Source organism: Mus musculus, chromosome 4 (genome assembly GCF_000001635.26).
Source record: "Mus musculus strain C57BL/6J chromosome 4, GRCm38.p6 C57BL/6J".
Lineage (NCBI taxonomy): Eukaryota > Metazoa > Chordata > Mammalia > Rodentia > Muridae > Mus > Mus musculus.
Genome location: NC_000070.6, coordinates 33,395,389 through 33,416,885, shown reverse-complemented (window position 1 = coordinate 33,416,885; position 21,497 = coordinate 33,395,389). Strand labels below are relative to the sequence as shown.

Genomic DNA, 21,497 nt, shown 5'->3' with positions numbered 1-21,497 from the left:
AAAGAAAAGTATGTCAGAAGAAAAGACCAGGGAGATGGTCAGCAGGTAAGTGTTTTACTATAAATATGACAACCCTGGTTCTATCCCTAGAACTCAACATGGAAGGAAATAAGATACTCACAAAAACTGACCTCTAATCTACTCAGCTACACACATACACATGTTGGGGATACATTATTAAAAGTTCTAAAAATTGAAAGGGAAAAATGATGAGAATATAGAAGACGTCCATCAGCTGTATGGTATGAGGACAAAAGCCTATGAAATGAGGGGAAACGACTTCTCTATCAACAGCGCCTGAACAGAGGCAGTGGTCTCCAAGAGATTGCAGCTTGATTCTGTCCTTGGTAAGACAGAATGGCAACTAGGAGTTTAACAGAGTTTGTGGTGCCAGGTTCAAAGCATTCCATTACTAAGTAATTCAGCAAGGAAGAATTAACACCAAAGCTGGTACAATTCCCCCACCTCGCGGCCAACCCTTCTAGAATGTGCTCCTGCGCAGTTTCTCCTGTCATGCTCCTTAGCTAACTTCTTCACTAACTTCGCCTGTGTTCGCTTCACCTCTCTTTGCTCCTACGGACGTATTAACTGATCCCTTGTTTAAGTTATTAACTCTACAAAGTAAGACTTAAATTCTCTGCTTTCTGGGTCTGTCACAATCTAGTCCTGGTATAGATTATTCCAATCTCCAGTGCCATAAATTCCATAACCACTGCAAAGTTTGTGCCCTCTTACCTACTACATTTTCGTTTTGAATTACAACATATTTATAAAGTTCTTTTCAACCAAACCAACTTTACTTTGTGTTGTTCCTACTTCATTTTCTCCATTCTAAGACAGAGTTGCTAGACATCTAGCACTATAGCCACAGCAGCAGCGAAATGTTTTCCACACCATCAGTCATCTGTGTTTACTGTCTTAGTCAGACCACTCATTCCTACAGTTCAGGTGTCTTTTTATTTCTCATACATAACAACACAATGATGGTTCGCAATGAGTACTTAATGAATAGTAATAAATCAGCTGGAACTAGCATTTCTACTTATACTTAAAAGTTTGAAAGACAAGTAGGAATAGTAATTTTTCCTTATTCATAAATTATAGCCTGAAAAAGATAAAAAGGTCTTTGTTCCTTGGTAATGAATTCATGTAATTTACAGTTAATTTATTCTAAATTCCCTTGAGACCATTAGCATGCCCTATACTTCCTACAATGAATGCATGCTTAAATGTCCATGCAATTTATTTATTTATATATAACATAAAAATGAGGATACTAGTGAAAAAAGAGAAATTTTATATCTGAGGAATTTGCAGTGTTACATAAGTAAAAACACATGTAACGTTTATATAACTTCTCATTTTTTAAGCAAATTAATGAAAAAAATGTACTTTTTAGAAATGTGTAGTCTAGACTTCTTTTGATGAGTGAAACATGATTCTGGGATCTGAAATAGATTCTGTGTATCAATACGAGTATAAAGTATCTTTCAACAATAAATACAGATAATCTCCCCCTCTAGTTTCTAGAAATTAGAAACAAGCTTCTAATTAAGAGAACACAGGCACCAATTTCATAACACACGATGGTTAGATCTGTCTTGTTCTTGACAGACAACGCTGTTGTGGTGAAAAGGTACCTAATAACCAAAGTACCTAAGTCACTACTGCAGTGAGACACATTCCTTATGAGAAATTTTTTAAGCAAAGGTCATAGACAGTAGGGAGCAATATAATAAAAATTAAAGTACTGGGAACGACTTGTTCCACTGCTGTACACAGCTTTGCAGATTTGAAATCCTAAGTGTCTGCACTACCTCATTTTTTTTTAGACCTGGGAGTGTAACTTGCTAAGACAGTTTTCTGAGGTACACAAAGAAGGAAGCCCGCCTAGCTACTCCCTCCCCCAAATACTCTCCCCCGAGACTCCGAGCTTGAGATGAGTTCCATTTCCTAGAGATAAAAGGCCTGCATTAACAATGATGTGCCCTTTTTTACAATAAATTTCCATATTTATATTTTGAAGCTGTCATATGCTAGAGGATATTAAATATCCTCTCATTATAATTAACTCTTAAAGCCAAAATAAATTACTTGATTCAACAGACATTGAAAGTTAAAGGAATATAATTATATCACTAATTATTTTGAAATTATTTTGATTATTAAAGCTATTTAATCTATTCTTGGTTTTATGTTAGGAATGTACACTGGCTAAAAAGCTCTAATCTCTTCTTTTATCCTTAAGATAGAAACAAGAATTTGAACTTGGAGTATATAATAACTAAAATAATACACTGGGACAGATCTTAATAATAAACTAAAGCAAACTTTTAATTTTTAAATTCCATATTCAATCATATAAACATAAACCACTGGATTACAGCGTAGTTTCACTTTGCTATGGTTATTCTAACAACTCTTTATGTAGTAAGCTATTGTAATGCCATAAAAAATATTTTACCCCTTTAAAAATGTCTATACCAAAAATTAGAGAAATACATTTTAGGAATTAACATGCGCTCTCCACCCTCAGGACCAATATACAAAATATACTGGCTTGAATAATCTAAAGATTCTGATGTTCCAAAAGGATCACCAGGATTCTAAAGCCTAAAGACTGGGGACAGAAAGGAGTTAAAAGTTAACTTCTAGGAGGTAAGAAGAGTAAAAGCTGAATGAAAGCAGCACCAAGACTAAGAGATCTAGAAATCGTTTGCACAGAACAACTGAGAGCCTTTCCTCACCTGGGTTTCTTGTCAGAAGAGCAACGTTCTGTGTAAAGATGTTCTAATAGGGCCATGTAGCTCCTGGGCCAGGCGGGGCTCTCCGGGCCTTACTTTCAGCTCACTTGCCTGCTCCTACCCTTGGGAGTGCTTTCACTGACTCCAGATAGATCACTCAGTTCTCCCAAGTTCATGGCTCTCTTCCACCTAGCAGCTGTTTGGAAGGACATAGCAGCTTTCATTAATCTTAACTGAAAGCCACACCACCAGAAGAGAAACTCTTCCTTTTCTTCCACCTTTCTGCTTGCCTGCCCTGCTGTTTTTTCTATCAAAATTTAGAAAATGGTCCCCAAGCTTCCTTAAGAGCAAGGGCACGTTTTAGGAGTCAGTTATTTCCTTCCACCAACTGGAGTGGGGTTAGGGTATCAAAGACAGAACTCAGGTCCAAATACACTTGGCAGCAAACACTTTTCTACACTGAGTCATGTTAGTGCCCCTGTTTTTACACTCTGTTAATGAGACTAAGTACACACAAAAGGGAACCCTAACTTCCCCCAGTGACATTCAGATTTTTATCAAAAGGCAAATTAGTGACATAGATTGTAAGATACTTTTATTTCCCTGAAATACTAAGATCATTATACCTTGGTATGAATTAAGTTTTGTTAGCATCATTCTTGATTCTTAGAATAATTTTGAAATGGACTCAGAAGGAAAGAAGAACAATTGTAATGGAACTTGGGAGACAAACAGCAGGGCCTGTACACTGTAGATCTCAGCAGCTGCTAGGAGGAGAAAGAAGGAAACAGAGAGATGCTTTCTGAGGTAGAGCTCGAGGACCCAGGGAGATTCAGCAGTAGAAGTCTTCCCGTCTGCAGAGTGAGAATGAGCAGAGTCAGGGCAAGCATGCTTAGTATTTGAGCCTCCATATAAATGAAGAACAAAAGAAAGAAAAAGGCTATATTGTCCGAGTCTGGGCTCAAAAAGCAGCCAGACTTGCAGTGAGGATCTGTACCCAACAGCACTGGGAAAGGGCTACTGTATGTACCTCATCGTGTGTAGAGTTTTTTTCATCTTTTTAACATGTCTTCAAGTATATCATCATGACTCGAAGTTAGAGCTTTTGTTGAGAATTTTCCTTGTTCAGGTAATTGACAGGCTCATTTGCTTAACCATTAAGTGAAAGGAACAAGGTTTATCTTTCTGATTTTGATTCTGTGTTATAAAAAGGAAGAAATCTACACATACAAAATTACATTAACCTACCTTTGACTTAGGAGGTACACAGAAGAAATGCAAGACACAATGACTTAGATATTTGTGAGCCTCTCTGCTATAGAGAAATCAAGAAAGGAGGAAAAAATATCACCATAAATCTCAAAGACTGATCACTTGACCAAAGGAATAAAACTAAGCTTTGATACAACCGGCTATGGTTCCCCTTCCAATACAACCTGCTGGCTAAAGATCCGATGGAAAATGTTAGGACGCTAATCCTACTGTCTTCTCTCCATTCTTGCAGTGTGGACCACCACCACTTAGAGGAGTCCACTCTATACTGGAGCACCAATCAAAAGGCAAGAAGAATAACCAGTAACCCAGAAAGAAACCTAAACAGTTGATATGGCTTAAGTCAATAAAGGCTTATTTTACAGTATGAAGACTTAAATTCAAATCTCCAGAATCCATGTAGAAAGCCAGGTATGGTGACTATTGCTTGTAATCCTGATGATAACAAGATGGAGGGTGGAGCTTGCAAAGCCAGCTAGCCAGGTCCACTTGGTTAAGGTCCAGGTCAATGAAAAAGCCTGTCTTAAACAACAGAGACAAGGCACCTGCAGAATAAAATACCTCGGATTGACCTGTGATCTCCACAAATGCACATATGACCTACACACAAACATGTACACACATGCACACAAAGAAACGTCAAGAATTCCGTGAAAGATATAATAACCTTCCAGAAAGAGATAGGTAGCAAAGCAATGCAGAGTAAAAGTCTATAACTATTCCTAAGGCAAATAATCCAAAGAGCAAATTAATTTGGTTTAAAAAAAAAAAGAAAAATGAAGAAAACAATAGTAACCCATCTTAGATCATACAAATTCTCTTCAATTTAATTTGGAAAATGGTAGGTAACCCAATGTATACTAAGATTTATGTATATTAAGCTAATTTATTTATGTATACTAAGCTAATGTATAGTAAGATTAATGTATACTAAGATTTTTTAATTAAATGCATGCAGTATGGCTTTAAAAGAAAAGCTAAAAAATAATTAAAATAAACTCTGGGCACGGTAGCACATACCTTTAATCCCAGAACTCAAAAGCCAAAGCAAGTAGGTCTCCGTGAGTTCAAGGTCACCCTGTCTAGGCTAGCTAGGGCTACATATTTAGACCTTGTCTCAAACATGGCAGGGAAGGGGAGGTTAGACTAGGATCTGATTCAGCAGCAACTGCTGCTCTTGCAGAAGGACCTATGACTTTGTCCACAGGGCCTCTACCAAGTAATTCACAACCACCTGTAGCTCCCTTTCCAAAGGATCTTGATATCCTGGCTTCTTCAGGCAGTGCACAAGCAGACAAGCAAGAAAGCAAACATATCAACACTTATAATTTAAAAATAAACAAAGTATAGTGCCTGTCACACTGTTATTTAAATTAATAACAACAAACTTTTTAAAATTTTAAGATAAAACCTACTATATAACCTGAAACAAAGTAACTGTGAACTAAAGTTCCAAGGGGGTGGAAGAAGAGTGAGTTCAAAACTAAGTAAGAACTTCAGTGAATAAGTTAAGAGTACTATAGAATGACATATCAAGAGTCAAGCTACTTGATATGTCTTAGACTTTTCATAGCCATTTACTGCTTATCTCAGTGTGTTAACTTCCTTGTAATTATTTCACATGTCTTTTGGGGAACCATCCCAAAAGATAAGAATGTCATCAGATAGCATCTGAAACTTATAGCCAAAGTTTCTCTATTTTGCTATAACCTGCCTACCTAATATATCCATTAACATATTTGAAAAGTGTGTTGACTTATGACTCTCATGATCCTGTTACTATAAAAACTTTACAATTGTTATGACCTCAAAATACAGTATTTGGGACAACCTGAGTCTGTTCCTGGACCATGATACCATACTGGGTTCCAGAATAAACTGTATCTTTACTTAGCTGGGCTTTTTGAATCTACACTGTCTTACTTTCTATTGCTGTAATGAGACACCATGACCAATGCAACTTAAAAAAAAATTTCAATGGGTGCTCACAGTTCCAAGGGACTGGAGTTCATAAATATGATTATGGGGAGCGTGCAGCAGGCAGGCCTCCTGCTGAAGCAATCGCTGAGAGCTTACATCTTGAGCACAACCATAAGACAGAGAGAGCACAATAGGAATGGCGTGAGTCTTTTGAAATCTCAAACCCCACTCAGAGTGACACATCTCCTCCAACAAGACCAGTTCTAATTCTTCCCAAACACTTCTACCATCTAGGGACCAAGCATCCAAATATAGGAGCCTAAGGGAGACACTGTCATTCAAGTCACCATTCACACTAAAATTTTAGTTATACCTACAGAGACAGTTTGGGCACAAGGTTGCAGTAAAATTTTTAACAAAATGTAGAGTGAACTGGTAGTGAAAATAAAAACATCGCAAAGGACTCCGTCAAGAGCAGGAGAGGCAATGTCTTAGCGAGAGCTCTAGACATGATGCACAAGAGTGAGCAGGCAGCAGGATCTTACTTTCAAATAGTGAAGATATGTATCTAACTATGAGTGCAGGGAAGGAAAGATACCATTAGTTTATGGAAAGTTCACATAAGCTCTAAGCAAATATGGATGAAAACGCAACTAATACCAATGTGATCATATACTTTTTAAAGGTCAGGTTGTAAGAGGAAAATAATAGGCTTTATTATTAGGAAATAATAATGGGAAAATAATAAAAAAGAAATAAAAACAAAGGTAGAAGAAATAAAGCAACATAGCACACTAATTCTGAAGAGAACTTAAATTATCTTGTTAAAAGATAGGCCAGCATGATGACGCCGCAGGGACAGACACTCTCACTAAGTCTGATGGTCTGGGCTCAAACTCTGGTACCCATACATACACCACACAGTGCTTGTGAGCCCTAGCATGCACATAAATAAGGGGAGGGAGGGAGACAAGAGGCTGGAGCCAATGAGGTTGGCTCAGCACGCAAAACCCACCATGCCAAGCGTGACGCTCCGAGTTCCATCTCTAGGATCTAGGTCCCACACAAAGGTTGAAGGAGAGCACAGTGCTACAGTTTGTCTTCTGACTTCCACACAGCCACTGTGCTAGCATGTACGCTTACACTCACACAATTAAAAAAAAAATGTATAAAGCAACATTGAGAGATAGCTTCATAGTAGGTATGAGCACTTGCTGTTCTTACAGAGGATCTGAATCTGGTTCCTAGCACCAAGATGGGTCACAACTGCCTGTAACTCCAGGTCCAAGGAATCCAACACCTCTGGCATCAGGCACATACACTGAATTACATATACCCACACAGACATATACATTTAACATGACTTAAAAATAATAAATTCTACCTCTAAAAATGAAATAATAGAGGCTATATATTAAGTTATATAAAATCAACCACATTTTGACAAACATACTTTAAATTACAGAAAATTTCTTGCAGCAGGAATTAGCTCTCCATAAGCAGTGAGGACCACAGGCTCATGGTAAAATTTAAGCTAGACACAGTCTGAAAACAAGAAAGGAAATGACTTTAAGCACTAGCCTACAGAAAGAATAAAGAGAGTTTGCGGAGCTAACAGGCAAAGGTAACCAAAGCATATATATGACAATACTCTTGATTAAACAAACAACGAATCACCACCTCTTTTAGGTCCCATGAGTCATCCAGAGAGTATAGTAGTAAACCATACTGCTTAGGCCCACAATATACTCAGAGAATTACCAACCTCAATAAAGATTGCCCCAGTACTTCCATGTTTCCATCCTAAGATTTATAAGAGGCCACTGGGTAAGACGACAGCACAATAGTCCCCTTCTTTAGGACCACCCTTTCTACTTAAGAGTTTTTCTTGCTTCTCTTCACTAAATCTATATTCACTTCATGTCTATGTTTTCTTAATGTTAAATTCTGCATTATAGTGACAGAACAGAATGGTTAAAATGAAACTAGGAAAGGGGGGACCATCTAGAGACTGCCATATCCAGGGATCAATCCCATAATCAGCCTCCAAACGCTGACACCATTGCATACACTAGCAAGATTTTGCTGAAAGGACCCTGATATAGCTGTCTCTTGTGAGACTATGCCCAGGCCTAGCAAACACAGAAGTGGATGATCACAGTCAGCTATTGAATGGGTCACATGGCCCCCAATGGAGGAGCTAGAGAAAGTACCCAAGAGCTAAAGGGATCTGCAACCCTATAGGTGGAACAACAATAGGAACTAACCAGTAACCCGGAGCTCTTGTCTCTAGCTGCATATGTATCAAAAGATGGCCTAGTCGGCCATCACTGGAAAGAGAGGCCCATTGGTCGTGCAAACTTTATATGCCCCAGTACAGGGGAATGCCAGGGCCAAGAAGTGGGGGGGTATGGGGGGGAGTGTAGGGGGGAAGGGTATGAGGGACTTTTGGGATAGCACTGGAAATGTAAATGAATACCTAATAAAAATAAATAAATAAATTTAAAAACAAGAAATGTAAATAAAGAAAATATTTAATAAAAACAAACAAACAGAAAAACAGTAACGTACAAACCAAACCTTAAAGTATGCACTATCTGGCCTTTTTTAATGTACCGCCCTTACTATAAATCCTGCAACCACTTTCAGACTGACAGCATTTACTAGTAACTAAACACAGACAGAAATTAGGACACACGAGGCCCCCCCCTGGGGGGGGGTGAAGCACGTGGGAGCAAGCAGTGAGACCACTTGAAAATTACCAGACACTTACTTTAAACAGATACTTTCTGGACCCTTTTATTCCTAATACTTCCCTCTCTTCTCTCCCTCTGTCTAATCCTCTTCTTCCTTTTTTTAAAAAAAAAAAATTAACTCATTGAGTCTAATTAGCATTTGCCACACTGTAGAAGAAAACGATTCCCCATCCACTAGCTAACTACTAACCGTCCACTGCCAGTAGCTGCCCTGTTAGGGGTCAAGCCTAATGAGACCTTCTTCCGTTCCTGTTGGAATGTTGGCTGGTGCCAGTCTTGTACAAGTCACCAAAGCTGATGTGAGTGTACGTTCATGAGTGCAAACGTGTCGTGTTCAAATCCAGGATTTCACAGTACTACTCCCTAGCCTCCACCTCTTAACATTCTTTATCCGCCCTCTTCTGTGCTCTCTAAGGCACTTACTGCTATTACTAAGGCTTCTTTATAATACCACTGATGGTACTGTAATCTCCAAATTCCACTCCTTTAAATAATTTATAATAAAAGTAAAACTGTAGAATATTCATTTCAAAAGAAGAAAGAACACAGCAAAATTAAAGAAAGGCTTATCCCTACACAGTTTCTCATTTAGCTATATATTCTTGCTGACTCAATTCTCTCATATACAAGGACATTTTTCAATATTCAAGAACAACAATGTCACCATATTCTCCTAGCTGAAAAGAGAAGTTAAAGTGGTCTGGTAATAAACTGGTTTGTGACTCAAGAACAAAGTTCTGTCATGTGCAGTAAGGTGGACAGAAATGGAAAGCAGCTTACTAAGTGAAACACAACACAGAAAGGTAAGCAGTACCACGTGACCTCACACATATGTGAATATAAAGTTAGTTCCACAGAAGTCAGGGCACTAACTACCAGAAAATGGAAAGAGGAGAGGGGAAAGAGGGAGACAGAGGAAACTGCTCAATGGATTCTAAGCTATAATCTCATGGAAAGGAGGATAGCTGTGATACAAATCAAAGGGCTTGACCACAGAGAAGAGGAATGAACTATGTATATGAAAAGGTGAGAAAACAGGCTTTCGTAAGTTTTCAAAATGAAGACATGTTTACCCTGATTTAGGCGTTACACAATGTATACATTGCTGAAACATTATGAAGCCCAAGTATTCATATGGCAAATATTTGTGATTTTATATATCAAGTAAAAAAGCAAATAAACAAAAACAAACCTAGATGGAATAGCATGTCCACAAACAGAACTTGTGCTTATTTCCCAATTATTGGATACATAATGAAAGAAATACTTGACAACTGGAAGAATTTTGACATTGGCTTTTTGAACCTTAGAGTAAGAGCCATCTTTCTAGGAAAAGACAAATGAAGGCCCTACAACTTACCTGCCCTACCAGAATAAACCAAAAGCGAATCAGCATCCTCAAAGGAACTGCAGAACTCCATACCATCAAAGGCAAAGCATGATCATGAGCTATCGCAATTTAATCTGGTTGTTATTCCAATCACATGCAGACCTTTAGATCTTTAGTAAGGCAAAGTACTAAAATTACTCAGCCTCTGCACCCTTTTGTAAAAAAATGTAAACTGGCAAATTCTTGCATTTCTCTATCAACCCGCAATACCACTAGATGCTCGCCTTAACCTGGCATGATCAGTGGCCACAGTAAACATCCACAGCATATGGTTCTCCTGCTCTCAGCAATAGCATAATCCACAAAGTGATCCTTTTTAAAAGAAAAACATGTATTCATTATGCCACAGACAGCAGTCCAAACGTTGGACTTAAACTGTTTTATTATTAAATTCCAACAAGAGGAATTTCAGGGTCTCGAGACCCTTTGCTCTGTGCATAACAAGGCATTGTACTAGCGCATTCTAGAGAACTGTTCTCTCATGTGCTTGTCCATCTCCTCATCAGCTGGCACACATCTGGATTGTTTGGACCTTCTTCTGACCTTAATGAATAATGGTGCCAATAAAATTCAAGTTTAATTGTTTTGTATAGAAACAGCTTTTATTTCTCTAAGAAGAGAATAGCTGGGTCATTTGGTTGAGTCCATACTTAGCACTTTGAGGAACTACAAACTCTCTGCCAAAGCAGCTAAATCAATTGAAAATGTCAACCTCTATATATGGAGGCTTTCATTTTACATTCCCATCGTTTATTAAAGTCTTTTTAATTTCTTTTTTCAAAAGCATGGCCTCTACAGTGGCTTGAATGAAAAAAACAAAAAACAAAAAAAAACAAGTTCCACTGGGCTCATGTATTTGGACACTTGAGCCGAGCTGGTGACACTGTCTGGGGGAGTCATGGATCACTGCAGACAGGCTTTGAGAATCTACAGCACTGCATCACTTCCAGTTTGTTGTCTCTGTTTCTGGGGTGCCAACAACAACAAAAATGTAATCACCCAGCTTCCTGTTCCAACTACCTGAGCCATGCCACACCCACCATTAAGGACTGGAACTATGAGCCAAATAAAATTGGTTCCTTAAGTTGCTTCTGTTCCTATTTTAATCACAGCAAAAGAAATGAACTAATATAGTCTCTTTCAGCAATTTACAATTATATGCATTTTAAAAGAGAAAATTAACAGGGACATGAATCAAACAGGAAATGGTTCACAGAGAGCGCTGAATTTACATGGTGCACCACATAACAGGTAACGCTAAAGGAGTGGCGAGGAGGAAATATGGTCTTTTATTAAATCTATTTATATGGAAACAACAGAAACTGTAGCAAATATTTAAATATATCTATCATGTACCCAGGTCTGTTCTAAATATTTTACACATTTATTCCCATGAAAGTCCTATGAGACACATACACAAACATACATGCAGCAATAAATAAATTACCTATCCATGGAGTAGGATCAGACAAAGAGACTTAAATATGAACTCAGGAGCTAGAGAAAATTATTCTCTAATTTTTGCTATTAAGACCAACGGCAAATTAAGTCACAAAAAATGTAAAACATAAAATGTTTTAACAGTGAAAAGTACCATCAATGTGCATTATTAACCAACCAACTTTCTTTCACAACATCCCTTTCTGAATATACATATTCTCTTAAAAGACTAATATTTAATCTGTGAGCCTGGACTTTTACCATCAATATACCTTTGCCTCCATTACCTGCACTTTACCTTTTATAGACAAAATAAATTCCAATGCTGTGCACTTCAAACTTTATCCCTTTGCCATCATTATCCATACTTCCTCTTTATTTTTTTCTTCAATTAAGCATTTCCTATTACGTTATATTTAATTTAATTAAAAGTCCTTAAAATTTGTGAGGCAGAGTGAAAACAAGGTTTTGAAAATACAGTAAACGTATTCCCACTAAAACATCCTTTACAACAGGCAACAGCTGTAAGAATAAAACAGTGAATAAAATTCATTAATTTTATTCACTGCTAATAAAAACATTAATGAATATTATGAAAACTTCAGGTCAATAATTAAAAACTTCCCCTAGTAAAGTATAGCCAAATGCCCTTCAAATGAAAAGCCCCACTGATTCAATATCTATGACTATAAAACAAATGATCTCATATGCAGAATTCAATTAAGACTTTTAGCAATATCTATGTTTTATTTTGAAAACTATTTAAAATTTGAAAAAAAACTTTGTTGACTATCTTAGGTATGTACAAAACATAAATGATACGTGAAAATGAGGTACATATGGAAAATATATAACATTTTTCTTCCTTTTTTCAGAGTAATGTAAAGCAGCCTATCAAGAGTAAAGCCTTATGAACTATGAGCTCGTGTAAATGTGGCAGGCAGTGCGAGGGAAGCCCTGTGAGGATAACCACATGTGGTGACAGAGGTTCTTACCCTAGCACCTGGGAAGCAGTAAGACCTTACATTCAGGAATCGCTGGGGCTGCGAAGCAAGACCAGATTTCAAAAACTAAACAAAATCCTTATTTGGGCCTGGAGTCCACACTTACCCTTCTCCTCCCATTCTTGTTATCTTAAGTCGAAAATCCACAGAGTTTAGACTGGGAGGTTTCCATTTCAAAATGTCATCACATCGACCAGGCTTGTATTTCTAAAGTGGATTAAAATAAAAGCCATTAGTAAGAAGCTAAAATGTAGGGTTGGAGTCACTGAACATACTGTTACTTTTTATTAAGCAAAATTGCTACTTTTGATTTTCACTTTGATATTTTTAATTTGCTTGTTTGTTTTTTACCTGTGTGGGATGTGTGCATGTCAAGGCTTATGTGTGGTGGTCAGACAAAACCTGCAGGTTGCTAGGTCTCAGGAGGTTCCTTTTCCCAAAGTCTGGCAGCTACATAACCTAGCATTCCCGCAGCTTCTCTTATATAAATAACCCAGCCATTTTGGCTATGTGGGATCTTGCTTGGCCTCCTGGCTCATTCAGGCCTCTTAGCCTCCCCCACTCCTCCACTTCCCACCTCACCCTCTTCAACCCTTCCACTCATGGCCTGGTTCAGTCTGGACCCTTCCAGATACCTGTCTAAATTCTTCCTAATTACTACAATAAACCTACTCCACCATTCCTAGGAGTAGTCATGTCCTCAATTTTTTAAATTCATAAATGACATAAATTGAGTTCCCTACCAGGGGACCGAGCTGCTCCACACCAAGCTACTGATCTGACTCTCCTGAAATATGTACAGATCAATTGTTCTGCTGGTTTCTGCCACCCACCAAATTCTACAGTCCGCCTCTTCGCTGCTTCTTCCCCACTGCCTCTTTTAGTCTAGTCTGTATATGCCTCTCTGGCTCTTATAGCCTGCTATGCCCTTCTGGGCATCTCTCTATACCCTCCATATGGGCACATCTCTCTTTAAAGACAGTTACCAGGTTCCCTCTTATCAACTTCCCCGCTTTCCCAAAACCCTCTCCTGCCTTTTCAGCTGCTTTCTACTCTCCTCCTCTACGGGGTAGAGGTGCCTGCTTTGTTTACTATTACTACAAATGCCACACCAATGTGCTAGGAAACTCCTTTTGCCCTACTGAGCCCTGTAAAGGCTCATCCCACCTGTAAAGGGATGCCCTTCCCCTATGATTTAGGACCTCTCTCTGACAAGTCTCATTCCCCATGGGGTCACCTGAAATTCTCTTAAGCACTGACATTTACTGTCCTCAGGCCTTTGTTCTCAGCTTCTTCTGGAGCTTCATCTCACCAACCCTAGGAGCTGCCTCCAGTCCCAAAGCCTCTATAAGCCTGCTTGGATCACTGCACTCTTTTGGTCCCTCCTGTGGAGTCCCGGTTTCTGACCCTTTCTCCTTGGACTCAATTTCCTCCAAGGAATCGAGGTTTTATTCACTATGTTACTACAGTTTGTCTTCAATACAGATCAAGGACCAAAGAGCAACATACTCCATTTCCAAATTCTCTCATATGGTAGCAACTTCTGCTACCACACAAATGGTCCCAAAAATCTCTTCTAGCCAAACTTGCTCTGCTCTATACTACCAAAGGTATCTTTTTTTCTTTCTTTCTTCCTTTTTCTTTTTAATTAGTTTTCTTTATTTACATTTCAAGAGTTATCCCCTTTCCCGGTCCCCCCCTCCCAGAAACCTATACCCCCCTTCTATCTTAACTGTAAGATTTTTCTATTTTTCCACTATTAAAAATCTTTCATCTCTACGATTTCTTTGCTCTCTGTCCTCAAAAAAAAATTTTTTTAAGAATATGCTATAAGCTACCTCAGGATTTGTAAGTTCATTAGGTATGATTTTGACATCTATAATAAAATTTAGCTTAAAACTTACAACAATAGGATTATAATCTAAAAATCCATACATAGGTAGCCTTAATTTGCTATAACATAACATATATGTGACTCAACTCTTATTTAGAATACACTGTATATGTAACTTGGATTTTTGATTAAAAATATATTTGTCAAAAAAAGATGTTTTAAATAGCAACCACATGGCTTGTCTCCACCCCAGCTGAGGACATACAATTGAACTTCAGCACAACCCTGTTTAAGAGGACTACATGGTACCAGCCAACTCAGGCAGCGCCTACAAGACCTCTCAGTTCCACTGAGCCCTTCCTTGCTTTATCATTGTATCTACTTTTTAAACTAAGAAAGCAACCACAAAGGTCTCTAAAATATTTTTGGATTAGTATGGATTTTAGTATAATGATAAATTCGCTGTCTCTATTCCAGCAGATTTCTAATCAATTGCAGACTGCTCTAAAACTGTCTGTAAACACCAACCCCAGTGTTCCTTTCATCCTAGACCCCTCCAAAGCAGCCTGAACTCCCTAGCTCCAGGTGGCCCTACAGAACCTGGGCAGCAAGCTAAACAGATGTCCTCCAGCCTGCACCCCCCACCCAATTCTTCAATGATGCCTCCATTTCAGCCGGGAGTAGTTATAGAAGAGACTATATCATCCCTTTATCATCAACAAAAGGTCGGAATGTTAAATCTCAACAAATTCCTTTTCCCAAAGTCTGGCAATTAGACAAAAGTCAGCATTCCTTCCAGGACTTAAAATAGTTCCTACCTGCTAAAAGGAGTCATTCTCCTCATCTCTGGCAAAAGAGAATGGCTCTTCCATTAACCTATGTCTGAGGTACCTGTTTAACACATCCAACATCGGCATAGCTCACCTCCTACCCACAAGCTCTCTTGTCCCTGCGCATCACTCCCATTCCTCCAGCCTCCCACCCCTAGAGGACTTCAGCTGTTTTGGCTCTGTGCCCTCTTGGTTCTGCAAGCTCTCCTCTCTCTTCTCTTTCATTTCCCCCTCCCCCTCTCCTCTCCTGGCCCAGTCTACTCTGGACCCTTCCAGATGTCTGGTTGTGCTCTCCCTCTTATCTACAATAAAAATCTTCTTCTTATCCCATACCTATAAACAGTCATGTCCGCATTGTCTTCATTCACAGGAGCAGTTTCCTCCTTACACCATGTAGATTACAAGGATCAAATAATGACTTACTATAGTAAATGTAAAAGATCTAAGGAGGAAATCTACAAAGTATAGAGTTAAGCAATGATTTTGTTTGTTTGTTTGTTTGTTTGTTTGTTTTAGACAAGCCTTAAGTATCTCAGACTAGTCCCCAACTCAATATAGTAATTTGTATTTCTTCATTTATGTAGCTGAAATCTGACTGCCTTCTTTGCCAAAGGGTTCAAATATTCTACTCCTGACTGCTTTTACTTTGGTTTTTTTGTTTTTGGGGTGGTTTGTTTGTTTGTTTGGTTGGTTGGTTTTTTTTTTTTCTGAAAGGTGAGGTATTGTGTGCATGTACATGGTACACATGTATAGAAACAGGTCAGCATTTGGTGTCTTCCTTAATGGTTATACACCGTTTTCTCGCTGAGTCTGAGTCTGCTGACTGGCTGGCCACCAAACCCAAAGAGCCTTGCAATTCTGTCTTCCTAATGCTCGGATTACAAGTATGTGCACTACACCCAGGCAGTGATTACTGTTTTAGACAAGGTATTATGAAGGTCAACAGAGCCTCAAAATTCTCTAAGTAGCTACAGATGGTCCTGAATCCTGAGCCTGTTCCCAACTCCCAAAAGCTCCAATCATAGACCATCCTTTTTCCTCATTTTTTTTGGGGGGTGGGGTGGGGTGAGGAGGGTGTGAAAGTCAATATGTACCCAAAGTTGATCTTGAAATGACAACTCTCTTGCCTCACCCACTGAGTGCTAGGCTTACAGAATTCACTAATGCACACTTCCTGTGCACTTTCTGAATTCATCTTTCTTCCTTTCCTTTCCTTTCCTTTCCTTTCCTTTCCTTTCCTTTCCTTTCATTATCACCCCACCCCCATCATTTATTTTTAGGATACTGGAGATATTTAAACACAGAGCTCTCAGATGCTAACTCCAACAGTGAGCTACCACCCCCCCAACCCTTTGTTTACTGTATATTTAAGGTAAGAGTCCTACTAAATTGCCAGAAATGGCCTTGCTTTTGATACTTCTGCCTCTGGCTCCAGAGTACCTGAGATTACAGACCTGTGCCATCTGAACTAGCCCTAACAATTTATTTTGCTGAGCAAACTTTTTGTTTTAATTAAGTCAAAATTAGCTACTTTTAGGGCTGAAAAGTTGGCTCAGCCATTAAAAATTAGGATTACAAACAAAAATATATTTAAAAAAAAGCCTCTCTTAAATTACATAATTGTAATTAAATTCAGTTTTCTGCCCGTTGAAGAAATATTTTCCTAAAATCACTAGATTTTTCTACTATGTCTAAAGACATTTCATAAGTCTAGTTATTTTTAAGTAAACCATCCATTTCATGTTTCTTTGTATCTATACAAATACGGGGATCAGACAGCTCTAACAAAGGCTAAAGGCACTTGCCATGCAGGCCTAGCAAGCCCAGGCCTACCCAGAACATACAGAACACGGAAAGAAAGAACCAACTCCAAAAGACTGGGAGGAAAGTAGAGGGGGGCAGCAAGAGTCACGTGATCTAGTAGGGAAATGAGGAGGGGGGAGGTAAAATGCCCAGACATATAAAATTGTTAAATCTAAAAAGAAAAAAGTTAATAAAATTTAAAAAGAACATAATATGCATTATTTCCCCAGGTCTCATGATTAGCAGTAGATAAATTTAAAGTCAAATATATACTGCCTCCATGAGTCAGTAGGCATTTCATTCCATTTATGCCACAACAGACTCACTTAGATGATATACACACTTCATGGTAGCTGGAAATAAATCTCTATTTAGACTTCTGCATAGAGTTTTCTTACTGCCGAAACTGAAATATATTTCTAATTGTCACCTCATCTCTGAAAAGACTATAATAAAAGTTAAATTATTTTTGCTAGTTAAGGCTTTTTGTTAGAAATCTCACAAAATAGGCCATGAGATGACAAAGAAGATATGGTAATAAGTCATAACTTCAGAAAAAAATTAGCTGAAAAATAAGACAGCAAGCCCCTGTGCCCATAATGCCTATGTTTAGCCTTCCTGAATCCAGCACAATCCTGGTCAAATCATGATTTAGTCATGTTTGTCTGTTTGTTCTTATGGTGTTTGCAACAACAACAACAACAAAAAATAATACAACAGAGATAAATTTTAAAAACCTTTTTTCAATCTCCCAAAAAAATAAGGCCAAGATATTACACTAAAAGGGTTAAGACTTTTGAAAATAAATATAACATCTGTTGGGTTTTGTTTTGTTTTTTTGTTTTGTTTTGTTTTGTTTTCCCGAGACAGCGTTTCTCTGTGTAGCCTTGCTGTCCTGGAACTCACTCTGTAGACCAGGCTGGCCTCGAACTCAGAAATCCGCCTGCCTCTGCCTCCCAGGTGTTGAAATTAAAGGCCTGCGCCACCACACTCGGCTAAATATAACATCTGAAACACAAAATTTTTCTGAAGTATAAACAAGCATACATATACTCTAGTGTAAAATAAGTAAATTTTAATTATACTGAATTCACCAGCATGTACTCAGATTACAATTGTTATCAAAGCTCTAGTTAACTCATAAATATGATACCTAGTCTATAAATAAGCCTGATTTTAACAAGTGAGCTGTTTAAAAAAAGAAAAACTGGTCTCAAAGATATGGGCACAGGGAAAAAATTCCTGAATAGAACAGCAATGGCTTGTGCTTTAAGATCGAGGATTGACAAATGGGACCTCAAGAAACTGCAAAGTTTCTGCAAGGCAAAAGACACCGTCAATAAGACAAAAAGACCACCAACAGATTGGGAAAGGATCTTTACCTATCCTAAATCAGATAGGGGACTAATATCCAATATATATAAAGAACTCAAAAGGGTGGACTCCAGAAAATCAAATAGCCCCCTTAAAAGATGGGGTTCAGAGCTGAACAAAGAATTCTCACCCGAGGAATACCGAAAGGCTGAGAAGCACCTGAAAAAATGTTCAACATCCTTAATCATCAAAGAAATGCAAATCAAAACAACCCTGAGATTCCACCTCACACCAGTCAGAATGGCTAAGATCAAAAATTCAGGTGACAGCAGATGCTGGCAAGGATGTGAAGAAAGAGGAATACTCCTCCATTGTTGGTGGGATTGCAAGCTTGTACAACCACTCTGGAAATCAGTCTGGAGGTTCCTCAGAAAATTGGACATAGTACTACCGGAGGATCCCGCAATACCTCTCCTGGGCATATATCCAGAAGATGTCCCAACCGGTAATAAGGACACATGCTCCACTATGTTTATAGCAGTCTTATTTATAATAGCCAGAAGCTGGAAAGAACCCAGATGTCCCTCAACAGAGGAATGGATACAAAAAATGTGGTACATTTACACAATGGAGTACTACTCAGCTATTAAAAAGAATGAATTCACGAAATTCCTAGGCAAATGGTTGGACCTGGAGGGCATCATCCTGAGTAAGGTAACCCAATCACAAAAGAACTCAAATGAAATGTACTCACTGATAAGTGGATATTAACCCAGAAACTTAGTATAGCAAGATATAAGGTACAATATGTAAAACATATGAAACTGAAGAAGAACTAAGACCAAAGTGTGGACACTTTGCTCATTCTTAGAATTGGAAACAATCACCCATGGAAGGAGTTACAGAGACAAAGTTTGGAGCTGAGACAAAAGGATGGTCTATCTAGAGACTGCCATATCCAGGGATCCATCCCATAATTAGCCTCCAAGGGATGACACCATTGCATACACTAGCAAGCCTTTGTTGCAAGGACAGTGATATAGCTGTCCCTTGTGAGACTAGGCCGGGGCCTAGCAAACACAGAAGTGGATGCTCACAGTCAACTATTGGATGGATCACAGGGCCCCTAATGGAGGAGCTAGAGAAAGTATCCAAGGAGCTAAAGAGATCTGCAACCCTATCGGAGGAACAACATTATGAACTAACCAGTACCCCAGAGCGCTTGACTCTAGCTGCATATGTATCAAAAGATGACCTAGTCGGCCATCACTGGAAAGAGAGGCCCATTGGTCAGGCAAACGTTATATGCCCCAGTACAGGGGAATGCCAGGGCCAAAAAATGGGAATGGGGGGGGGGGGGTTGGGATAGCATTGGAAATGTAATTGAAGAAAATACGTAAGAAAAAAAAAGCAAAAAAAAGCAAAAAGCAAAAATGCATTCTAAATAAAGTTGAAATTTCTGATTTAAAAAAAAAAGAAAAACTGAAAAATACTTGTGTTTAGATACAACCCCAATATAACCTGAGATACCTGTGGTCTTTTAAAAAGCAACAATCCAATCAACATAAGTATTAAGAATATTAAAATATGCCTGGTCTACAGAGTGAGTTCCAGGACAGCCAGGGCTATACAGAGAAACCCTGTCTCGAAAAAAACAAAAACAAAACAAAACAAAACAAACAAACAAAAAAACACCCTAAAAAATATGAAAATATGAGGAAATATTTATTTAAACATAGCAGAGTCTCTGTTCAAAGTGCATCTTAGTATGTCCATAAAGCAAAAAATGTACCAAAACTAGACAGAGGGAAAACTTTTAGCAGTAGTTTCAACTAGAGGTGGTCCCTGGAGAGTTGGTAATGCTAGAAAACACTAGAGAGAGCAAGGTGCACTACTGCCATCTAGTGGCACAAGCCAGAGACAGGGCTAAAGACCTACCCAGGACAGCAGGGCCAAAGGAAGTCAGTGACAGTAACAGCAAAGAAAGTCATATCTTTAATTACCCTTTGGCTCTACTAACTTGGTAATGTTAAAGAACTTTAAAGTGAGGGCTTCGTTTCTCACTTGTAAAAATACAGCAATAGCATTTTGCTTGCCTAAAATAGGGTATCTAGACCAAAGTTGTATGTTCCTCTTCAATCTCCAGTTACAAAACTTTGGGAAACACTCTTTCAGGCTTGCCACATGACACTATCTTCCACCTACCCTCTTACCCTTGCTGTTACCTAAAGGTAACAGTGTTTCCGCTAGTTTTCTTCACTCCCTTTAAAAAAACAAAAATAGACTGGTTTTGACCATAAACCACTCTCCTAGAAGACTCTGAATATAGCCATAAAAATTACTCCCAAATCTTCATTTCTAGACCTAGTTACTCAAAGAAACCTAGATGCTCTTTTATGAGTATGACTAGGTCAAGCACCAATCTAACACTGCTCAGGCGGCACCCTAGGGTTTTAGATCTGAAATAGAGTCACTCACTCCCCATCCCATCTTGATCAATAGGAACCTCCTACCCACTCAGGCCCATTTTCTAATAGAGCACTCTTTCTAATAGAGTCTCTGTCACCTCTGCACTCATCCATTATACCCACGAGTTTCCTTCTACTCTGACAGCCCAGCTGCTATCCCTAGAGCCAAAAGACCCTGTCAGCTGTCACTGATGCTCACCGCAGCTGGTTAGCTGGCTGACCAACCAGGACTCAAGCTTCTGGAGCCGACAGTGAGGTCCCTATCCAGTCTCCAGTGCTTCCTCTAGTTTCCTCTTTCCTACAGTCTTTATATGGAATAATAAAGACAACAATCATTTCTAATAGCTATCATTTACTGTATATTTTCCCACTGACCACAGGTGCTAAGTACACGGGTGCTAAATTACAGGATTCCTTGAACATTCTAAAAAATAGATTAATTCATCATAATCTCCTGTCTTCATAGAGCACATACAACAAAGAAAATAAGCTAGACACAGGAAATATTCAAGCCCAGGTATATTATTCCACATTCAAAATGCACACTAACTACTATAGTAAACTGGGTCAATGGAAAAACAGATATTCACATCACATCACACACACATACGGAAAATTTTCAAGACATCGTGAAAATAATTTTCTAGATACAACACTAAAGGAAGAAGCAACAAATATTAACATCCATCACAGTAAGAAAAGTTTGCCCAGCAAACACATTA

General features: G+C 38.6%; 1 protein-coding gene across 4 annotated transcripts in view; it reads right to left on the bottom strand.

Annotated features, from left to right (window-relative positions):
* Rngtt (RNA guanylyltransferase and 5'-phosphatase) overlaps positions 1–21,497 on the bottom strand; it is a 192,315-nt gene that overhangs the window by 85,729 nt on the left and 85,089 nt on the right. For 3 of the 4 annotated variants that reach the window (XM_017320189.2, NM_011884.3, NM_001305273.1), the window contains one exon: positions 12,633–12,733. In XM_017320189.2, coding sequence (XP_017175678.1) covers positions 12,633–12,733 — 101 coding nt within the window. Of the gene's footprint in view, positions 1–12,632; positions 12,734–21,497 lie in introns of those variants that run through there. The other variant, XM_006537889.4, reaches the window with a different exon arrangement.